Source organism: Triticum urartu, chromosome 5A (genome assembly GCF_056163025.1).
Source record: "Triticum urartu cultivar PI428250 chromosome 5A, HENAU_Tu73, whole genome shotgun sequence".
NCBI classification, from domain to species: Eukaryota; Viridiplantae; Streptophyta; class Magnoliopsida; order Poales; family Poaceae; genus Triticum; species Triticum urartu.
In genome coordinates this window covers 549,788,460-549,798,989 of record NC_141877.1, presented here as the reverse complement: position 1 = coordinate 549,798,989, position 10,530 = coordinate 549,788,460, and the positions used below count along the sequence as shown (strand labels likewise).

The 10,530-nt window shown below is 45.5% G+C and overlaps 1 protein-coding gene across 1 annotated transcript; it reads left to right on the top strand.

The window, feature by feature from the left end:
* Nucleotides 1–686: 686 nt before the first annotated feature.
* LOC147972764 (uncharacterized) lies at nt 687–1,388 on the top strand. The gene is made up of 2 exons (XM_087524449.1): nt 687–782; nt 882–1,388. Exons 1-2 carry the CDS (start codon nt 687–689, stop codon nt 1,386–1,388), a joined length of 603 nt encoding a protein of 200 aa, XP_087380575.1.
* The last annotated feature ends 9,142 nt before the right edge of the window (nt 1,389–10,530 follow it).

Here is a 10,530-nt window from a genome sequence, read left to right as displayed (position 1 = left end):
CTCTAAACTAGCCGAACACAGGCCCAACAAGGCCGACTAAGAAAAAACAATAAGTTTAAAAAAAATGGGGGGGCCCCACCCCCCTTTCCCTACCTGTCCCGTACCAACGATTGTAGTAGGTACAAGCATAAACAAGATGCAGTACGTAGCTGTAAACAATGCAGTGCATTACGTTACACGATGCAATGAGGTATGGTAATCCAGTTCCCGATTACCCCTACACGAATAAATAAACTCAAAAAAGAGTGAAGTACACACATGTATACACAAGTGCAGTACTGAATTCTAGAAGATGCAGTGCAGGACTATATACTAATGTAGTTCATTATCGCACAGGATGCATGTATAAAACGTAACAAATTGCCCGTTCACATAGAAAAAAATGGTGGTTAAAAAAATGTGCTGATCAAAAATAAAACAAACGCACCTTAAAAAAAACCACACGTTCGCATACAACCACCCGATCGGAGAAGTTTCATCGCCACGAGCCCACGATCACAGATGTAAAAACCAACCCACGATCCGCACAACCGCATCATCAGCGCGATCGTGCAGTTCATCCGACGAGGCCATCCCACCCCGCGCCCTCCCCTTAAATTCAGACCCCTGCCAAAGGCCTTCTCATCCACAAACAACACAAGTATCCATTGCGCTCCCACCAAAAGCACCAAGCCCTGCCACCGGCGATGACGTTCACCCACGAGTACAAGGGCGACAACGCCGTGGAGGCACACGGCAACACCAAGTTGCACGTCATCCACACCAACGAGAGGAAGCAAATGGCAATCACCCTCGCGCAGTACTAGCGCCACCTCAGCCTCCAGCGCCACAAGATCGTCGGCATTGATCTCGAGTACGACAACGACCCTAAAGCGACGCAGAAACCCGCCCTCTACCAGCTCTCCATCGGCAAGAATCACCCAGTGCTGCTCTTCCAAATGAGCGACAGTGAAAGGTGCACCGTCTTCGACAACTTCCTCACCGACCCCCGGTACACCTTTGCAGGCTTCTCCATCGACGGCGACAAAACCAGGATGGAGCGTGTCAAACTGGAGGTCGCCAACTTCGTCGACATCCAGAAGGAGTGGAGGGTGCCCGAGGCAACGAAGCCGTTGGACTCCCTCGGAGACGTCTCCGGCGTGCTCATCGACGACTACTACAACAACATGAAGAAGAAGATCACCGACGACGAGCACCAGCGCTGGGCCATCCTGCCTCTGTCCAGGAGGCACATCGAGTACGCGGCAAAGGACGCCAACGCAGCGTACAAGATATGGAACCGCATCACCCTCACCCAGGACGGCCTTCGCCGTGCAAAGCTGGAGAAGGAGGAGCCCCCCAAGAAGCACGCCAGGAGTAGTTGGGGATGGGGAGAGCCTGACTGGTGAAGACGAAGATGGTGCCGGCCAGGAGCCAACAATGCCAGCGTTCTTTTAGAATTATCATCAAATTTGCTTTTTGTTGTTTGCTTATGTATCGTTAGTTTGCTTGCCATGCACAATCGCTTTGTAATGATGAACTTTGATTATGTTAGTTTGCTTTCTGTTCAACTTAGCTTGCCGGTGATGAAATTGTCGTACATAATGCAAACAGGACGCATGCAGTGCAAGTTGCGCACGAATGCAGTATAGAATTTGTCGAATGAAGTCTTAACATACCCAACAAAGCAGTGCACGAACATAAATTTGAAAAAAGTAATACATAAGAGCAAAAACACAAATAGAAAATCTCAAAAACACGTAAAATAATTCAATACAGTCCGGAAGTACACGAAAGTACAGCACAGAACCATAATGAGTGAAGTACAGGTATGATTTACTAAGTAGTGCACTCCCATATATTGGGAAAAAGATTACATAATAGCAAAAAGACGGAAGCAAAAAAATGGCAACTATACATGCAGTACGCAATGCGTACACATGCAGTACGGAACCCTGATCAATGCAGTGCACACTCCAACATTGAAAAAAACACATAGGGCAGAAAAATAAAAATAATAATTCAATACAGTCTGTTGTGTTGTTCTTTGTTCCATGTATGCAAGATTTTGATAATGTCCGTTGCTTGTGATCAATTGCTTTCGCAGAAATTAGTTTGCATTAGAACAAATTCTACACAACTTTGAAAAATTTAATGAGTGACACCAAAACATACTATGCACATACAAAACATAACAGTCCACAAAAAATAGTAATTATATAAAAATAAAAATTAATATTGATATATCCGTATACCTTTCTAAACAAACGTGAATACAGTTCACAGAACGAACATAAGGCAGTTCAACAAGTGTATGCATGAAGTGCAGTACATGCATAAATGAAGAACGACAAGGGCCCCAACACACACAGTTGCTACACGAAGTGCAGTACACAACATTGGTGTAAGCAGTACAAATGACAAGGGCCCCAATACATAAATGAAGAACGACAAGGGCCCCATCAAAGGGGACGCGCGCAAAAACCCACCCGGACCCCACACACCCTAAGATAGACAGGGGGGCGACGGGGTATGGCGGACTCGCCTACGCATGCGGCACCGCGGCAAGCCGCGTCGCCGCCTGCTCCGGCTCGTTCCAGGCTCGGCCTCGCAGGGGGATGTGGAGGGGGGTCACGACCCCCCCTCCCCACCCCCTGCTCGGCCTCGCGCTAACGAACGCAGTGCGCTTGGTTGATAGGCGCAATGCGGACATTCTGTTTTTCCCATCAAAGGGGACGCGCGCAAAAACCCACCCGGACCCCACACACCCTAAGATAGACAGGGGGCGACGGGGTATGACAGACTCGCCTACGCATGCGGCACCGCGGCAAGCCGCGTCGCCGCCTGCTCTGGCTCGTTCCAGGCTCGGCCTCACAGGGGGATGTGGAGGGGGGTCACGACCCCCCTCCCCACCCCCTGCTTGGCGTCGCGCTAACGCACGCAGTGCGCTTTGTTGACAGGCGCAGTGCGGACATCCTGTTTTTCCCATCAAAGGGGACGCGTGCAAAAACCCACCCGGACCCCACACACCCTAAGATAGATAGGGGGCGACGGGGTATGACGGACTCGCCTACGCATGCGGCGCCGCGGCAAGCCGCGTCGCTGCCTGCTCTGGCTCGTTCCAGGCTCGGCCTCGCAGGGGGATGTGGAGGGGGGTCACGACCCCCCTCCCCACCCCCTGCTCGGCCTCGCGCTAACGCACGTAGTGCGCTTGGTTGACAGGCGCAGTGCGGACATTCTGTTTTTCCCATCAAAGGGGACGCGCGCAAAAACCCACCCGGACCCCACACACCCTAAGATAGACAGGGGGGCGATGGGGTATGACGGACTCGCCTACGCATGCGGCGCCGCGGCAAGCCGCGTCGCCGCCTGCTCCGGCTCGTTCTAGGCTCGGCCTCGCAGGGGGATGTGGAGGGGGGTCACGACCCCCCCTCCCCACCCCTACTCGGCCTCGCGCTAATGCACGTAGTGCGCTTGGTTGACAGACGCAGTGCGGACATTCTGTTTTTCCCATCAAAGGGGACGCGCGCAAAAACCCACCCGGACCCCACACACCCTAAGGTAGACAGGGGGGCGACGGGGTATGATGGACTCGCCTATGCATGCGGCGCCGCGGCAAGCCGCGTCGCCGCCTGCTCCGGCTCGTTCCAGGCTCGGCCTCGCAGGGGGATGTGGAGGAGGGGTCGTGACCCCCCTCCCCACTCCCTGCTCGGCCTCGCGCTAACGCACGCAGTGCGCTTGGTTGATAGGCGCAGTGCGGACATTCTATTTTTCCCATCAAAGGGGACGCGCGCAAAAACCCACCCAGACCCCACACACCCTAAGTTAGACAGGGGCGACGGGGTATGACGGACTCGCCTACGCATGCGGCGCCGCGGCAAGCCGCGTCGCCGCCTGCTCCGGCTCGTTCCAGGCTCGGCCTCGCAGGGGGATGTGGAGGGGGGTCACGACCCCCCTCCCCACCCTCTGCTCGGCCTCGCGCTAACACACGCAGTGCGCTTGGTTGACAGGCGCAGTGCGGACATTCTGTTTTTCCCATCAAAGGGGACGCGCGCAAAAACCCACCCGGACCCCACACACCCAAAGATAGACATGGGGGCGACGGGGTATGAAGGACTCGCCTACGCATGCGGCGCCACGGCAAGCTGCGTCGCCGCCTGCTCCGGCTCGTTCCAGGCTCGGCCTCGCAGGGGGATGTGGAGGGGGGGTCACGACCCCCCTCCCTACCCCCTGCTCGGCCTCGCGCTAACGCACGCAGTGCATACAAGAATAATACAAAAAATATATAGACAGCTAAAAAAATTGGGGGGGGGCCCATGTACCTTAACGTACAAACAAATAAAAAAACCAACTACAAAACGCAACTATAGGCTAAAAGCAATGCGTTTTTTGTTTTGGCAAAAAAAAGCAGTTCGGTGTCATAAAGCAATGCAGCTTCGGCATGCACACACGTGCAGCACTTTTCTTGAATGCCAAAAAAATGCAGTTCTCTTATATTGGACAAAGAAGTTCGGCATCAAATGCGATACAGTTTATCAAACACATATCATACATATAAAGCGTGACAAAAATGCCAGTTCGCATAGACCGTGGTCGTCAACAAAAAATAAAATTATACACTTATATATATTGTATCAGTTATTGATATAAAATACACATACATATACAAAATCATCCACATGCACTGCTGCATAAACGAACAAGAGGAAACACAACGACAAAAAAAAGTCTTTTTCATACATTGTCTACCTTAGTCAGCACACACAAACACAACATCAAAACCTAACTATTGTCCACACACAGCCTTTTGCACCCAGTAGAAAAACAGTGCCCCAAATGACTGTTACTGCGTCTGCGACTGCGTCTGCGATTGCGACAGGGAAGTGAGCCTGAGGTCCGCAATCAGTTCACGTAACTCAAGCGGCATGTCTTCATAACACAACATGTTCAAAGGATTGAACAGCAGCTGGAACATGTATTCCGCCTTCCAATCTTCAGCAGCAGGCTGAAAAAAAAGAAAACAAATGGAAACAAGTGATTAAAAAAAGGTTGTCATAAATAACAAAAAAGTAAAAAGAAAACAGAGAAGCTGTTACGTCGGATTTCCAAATTTTCTCAACTAGACGTTCGTCGTCATACAACTGCGTCATCCTCAGAACATAGATTCCGCACTCATTTGCTCCCTGCGCTGGCACGACCGGGTAAGAGGGCTTCTCTGCCAATTTAACCCAGTTAGGAAGGTTCCTCGATTTATACATTTTTTCACCATAAATCGCCTTCAGCAGCTGAGTCATCCTCCTCATCTGGCAAAAAAAGAAGCACAAGGTAAGAATAACACACATCACGGATCAAAAAGTTGATATTCAAACGAACCAAAAAAAAGTTGTTCTCAAACATCTAAAACAATCCCTCTTTTAAGTGCACGTGTGAGAAAATTGTTGTTCTGTCACGCATATGTTGAAGTTCACTACATAAACAATTGCAGTTTATAAAAAAATACAATGGGAGAAACACAAAGAAAGCTTTACGCTTAGCAAAGAAAAAATAACATACCACTTCAGTGTAATCTGCGTGGTAGTCAGTCCTACGCCACCTTGTCGTGACATCAGGATGGCCAGTCTACTTCCTACTGTCATGGATATCCAGGGTCTGGCGATGTTGGTTCATCGTGTATAAGGAATAATGACCATCCTTGAATCGCGGCATCATAATCTGTTCGCATAAAAAAATGAAATCAAAAGTTCTTTCGACACGTACCACCAGGACCACTGTTCCAAAACTAACTATAAAAAGAAATGCAACAAACCAGGAAAAATAAATGACAAAAACAATGAATTTACCAGTTTTGCATCCAACAGGTTTGCGCCGTCGTTCACAAAAATTTTGAACTGCTTAACTGCATCTTCTAAAACAAATGAGCTATGCACAACTGGCAACACAGGATTTCCGTCATTATCTCTCGTCACAGAGGTTTCCATTTGAAGAATGTACTGCACACAAAAAAGAACAAAAAAAGGACATGAAAAAAAGAATAAACAATGCAAGCAGGCATGGACATGAAAAAGCCCAGTGCAGTAGGAAAGAATGACAGCAAACGTTTACCGTGATAAATAAAGGTGAAAGTAGCAAACGTTCACCGGATTGATAAGCTAAACCCAATTCAGGGTCTTGCTTCCAGTACTTGATGACAAAATCCATGATATACGAATCCATTAAAGCTCCTTTGCCAAATGTATCATAGATATAGTCGATATTGTAAGTATCGACATCACCAAAAGGACCATGCACCATAAAGAACACGTTCCTGCAGTAAACATACACAGATGGGATCAATAAAATTAGAATTAAAATCAAAACACACAAAAAGCATGATAGGGCACACGCATCACATAAAAAACTTACTCGCGGTATTTGGTTACAAAATCTTTGCTGAGAACAAGATCCTTTATTTTAATTGCCTCATCCATATATTTGAACCTCGGAGGCTTCAATTTCTCTATAGAGCATCTCAACTTAAAAGCCCTATCACCTGCCCTCTTGTTCGAAAATACTTCAACCTCATCCAAATGAGGACGATTAATTGCTGCACTCCTAGTCCTAGTTGCACGTGCACACGGTGTAACAAAATCATCATCATCAACATCATATACATCGTGTGGAGAGCTAGGTCGAGAGACACTTCCACCATCAGGTCCAGACGCCACATTTGTGTTCAAACCAGAATTATCTGGAGAGATTTCAATGACACAATCCTCCATAACCACATCAGAACCCTGGGACTCAAACAGTGACGTACAGCCTTCATGAAGCCCCCAATCAAAACCTAAAAACGTGCAGAAAAAACATGGAAGCACTCAGTACAAAACACAAAAACCAAAAAACATGTATAGAGAAAAAATAGAATGCAGCCCACTGTTGTATACAGCAATGCAGCCCGCACTTGTATACAGCAATACAACCCACATATAAATAACAATGCAGCCCAGTTCTCTACAGCAATGCAGCCCGCACTTGTATACAACAATGCAGCCCACATGTAAAAGAACAATGCAGCCCATTTCTCTACAGCAATGCAGCCCACACTTGTATACAGCAATGCAGCCCACATATAAATAACAATGCAGCCCACTTCTCTACAGCAATGCAGCCTGCACTTGTATACAGCAATGCAGCCCACATATAAAAGAACAATGCAGCCCACTTCTCTACAGCAATGTAGCCCGCACTTGTATACAGCAATGCAGCCCACATATAAATAACAATGCAGCCCACTTGCCCATAAAGAAGCGGAACCAAGCAGTAGTCAAAAATAAAATAAAGCGAGGATAAAGAAGTTCAATAAAACAACCTTTATCTCCAAAAATTAGAAGTGATGTTAAATCAAGGCAACACTTCCTCGATGTTAGCAAGCTATAGAGCATGGCCTTTCTGATGTAGCCAATGTGCTCCACCCCAAACTTAGCAACTCGAACACCATCCCATGTCTGCAAGAATTGAAACATATAGAATCCACAATCATGCCTGCAATAAAAAGAATAAAAAACATCAGTTTCACAAAAAATATGTGAAAAAAAAACTTGAAAGGTATGACACAGAAGGGCTGTAAAGAACGCACCCATTTGGCTGCAATGGGACAATGACATGTTTCACCACAAATCCATCAAGTGTGGGAGGATTTAGCGGCTCATCGGAACTCAAGCTACCTTCTTTCCATGCATGCTTGATATTTTTAACCATCCTCCTAAAAACCCTGACCGCATCAGGGCTGCCAGGTTTGTTGAGCGAGTCAAGAAATTCAAACCGCCTTTCTTTCACATTTAACGCAACTACACAATAATGACCAACACCATCCCTCGTATCTGGCGGATCAAAAGTTGCAAAAAGGACCTGTTGGAAGCATGAAAAAATAAATAAAATTATTATAACAAGAAAAAACAGAACACTATAAAAACAAAACAGGCAAAATACACATAAAAACGACTCTCACCATATCCTTTTTATCAACACGCTCCTCGGCTTTTGAAGAGAACATCATTTTAACACTCCTGCCTACAGTACCACCATTCCAAATATTTGTCTGCAAATCAAAACCAAAAATCAAATAAGCAAAACAAGTCGTCGCACGAAATCAGAAAAGAAAATGAAAAAAATAAAACAAAAATTTCTGCATTCTTACACAAATATGGTACGGGACAACCATTGTCGGAGATCTCTTATACTTATCTACCAGCAAAGAAACCCCAAGATCTACAAGCCTTGTAGTGAGCATCCCTTTATCCCAAAAGGATTGACCAACTTCGCCAATGCTAATATCACCCATCTCATTTTTAAAAGCAATCATGTCACTGATTTTTTCATGAAAAACTCAAACATAAGATACTAAAAAAAATAACAACCAATAAAAACTGGTAAATACAAAAATTAGATAATACATATGAACAAAACAATTTCTAAAAAACCATACTTCTTCTTCTTGTCCTTCCGAGCCCTTGTAACAGCAGCGTACAACTCATTGTATCTTTTCAGAAGAGCTGGATCAATGCTCGACGGTGTCACAACAGGGAGTTCATCATCTGTAATAAAAAAGATGAAGTTCACTTATACAAACAATGAAGTTTAAATATTAAGATAAGGGAATTCTGCTAGCTATTTTGAAAATTATAGACAAAAGATCAAAGTTTCACTTATCATTAAACATCTAATACAGATACCATAGTAATTAAACAACATGAATGAGAAAAACATCAAACTTCAATGTTAAAAAAAATCTCTTGCCTTCAGTGTCAGAGTCTTCAGGTTGCTGTTCTTCAGAACTAAGCAAAATATTTTCTTGCATAGGTTGCGGCGAATCCACCACAACCTCACTGGACTTTCCTTCTACAGCAACATCAGCATTCTCTTGATTTACAACAGTCTGGTCAACATCAGCTTCCTTAGATACTTCAACTACATGAGGCTCCACTATCGATACTTCCGGAACATCATTGGACACCAGAGAGACAGGGGAAGCAACAACACTAGCAGCAAGGGCAACATTCTCCGGTGGCTTTTCAATGCCAACATCAGAATCTTCATGTCGACTGGTGGGAACAGCATCATGGGATCCTTGAGCTACAGAAGGATCTGCACACTCAACGGCAACCGATACAGAAGCATCAACACTGACACGGCCATCAACAGCACAACTGCCCTGATTCAGATCAACGTGGACTTCCATGTTTTGTTCTCCAACCTGTGGAAAGTTTAGAAAACACGCAGTAACACAAAAATAAGCATGGGGATAACCAACACAACAACACACAGCACACTTATGTCAAAAGACTGCTGACAACATACACATAACAACTACAGTCCACATATGCAAAACAACACCAACACACGTGTGTCAAACACAACTACAACTGCAACCCACATATACATAAAAAAACTGCAGTTCGCTTTGACAAACGCTGCAGTTCAGTTATGTTAAATACTGAAGCTCGAGTACGTAAATAAGTATGGATCACGCATGCCAAAAAGAACTACAGTTCACTTCTGTCAAACAGTGAAGATCACACATGTAAAACTATTGCAGCTAACATACGCAAATGAAAATGCATATGGATGAACATAATAGCGTACATCAAGTTTATAACAGACAACAAAAATTAGATTACAACCCACTAACAGAACAAGTAATACAACTATACCTTATCAGCTACAACATCCAGAGGGGACGCTGCATCACCCAAGACCTCATCCTTCCCAAGGCAATCGTAAGTCTCTTTGTGCACATCACGAGCAGCGACACCAGTCTACGGGCATAGAACAAACCAAAAACGAGAAATAAGATGGTACCGACCGAAAAAGAAAAAACTCCAACTATGCACAAGCAGTACACACTTCACAACAGACAAGTACAAAAAAAATATGGGAACCAAACCAATGTAAGTTCAAATAAAAAGGGAAGCATGGCAGAACAGACATGGCAGGAGTATTTATACCTGACGAACTCCATCGTCTCTAGTTCCATCGACACCAGAAGATTCCGCTCCAGCCTATAACAAAAAAACACAAAAATAGTGAGGAGCAGTCAACATAATACACAAAAAAGAGGTCTAAAGCCACAAAAACCTAGAACATACATTATCAGCGCCAACGCCAGCGTCCTGACGGATCATTTCATCCACAATATGCCCAGTATCATTCTCATACCGACCGCATTTTTCTTCTTGTGAATGTCTCAATTGAGCATACGAAGAACGAACATTTGTCACTGCAATCTTCAGGCTTTCAATCACACCACAATCAAAATTGTGAGCAGCAACAATATCTTCATCTCATGGGCCATGGCCAACAGGGAAAAAACCAGCAACTGTCCTCAACCTGTCACCAGAGGTTGGCAAATCTTCAGTCAGCTTCAAAACCTTCAGAAGAAGCTCATCAATCTCCTCATGCTTTTTGCCGCCAACAAATGTCTATTTATAAGAGCTTGTATTATCAAACATCTGTCGAGGCATGAAACCACGAGTATGCGGCACCTCATCATCACAGGCAGGAAGCTGACTACAG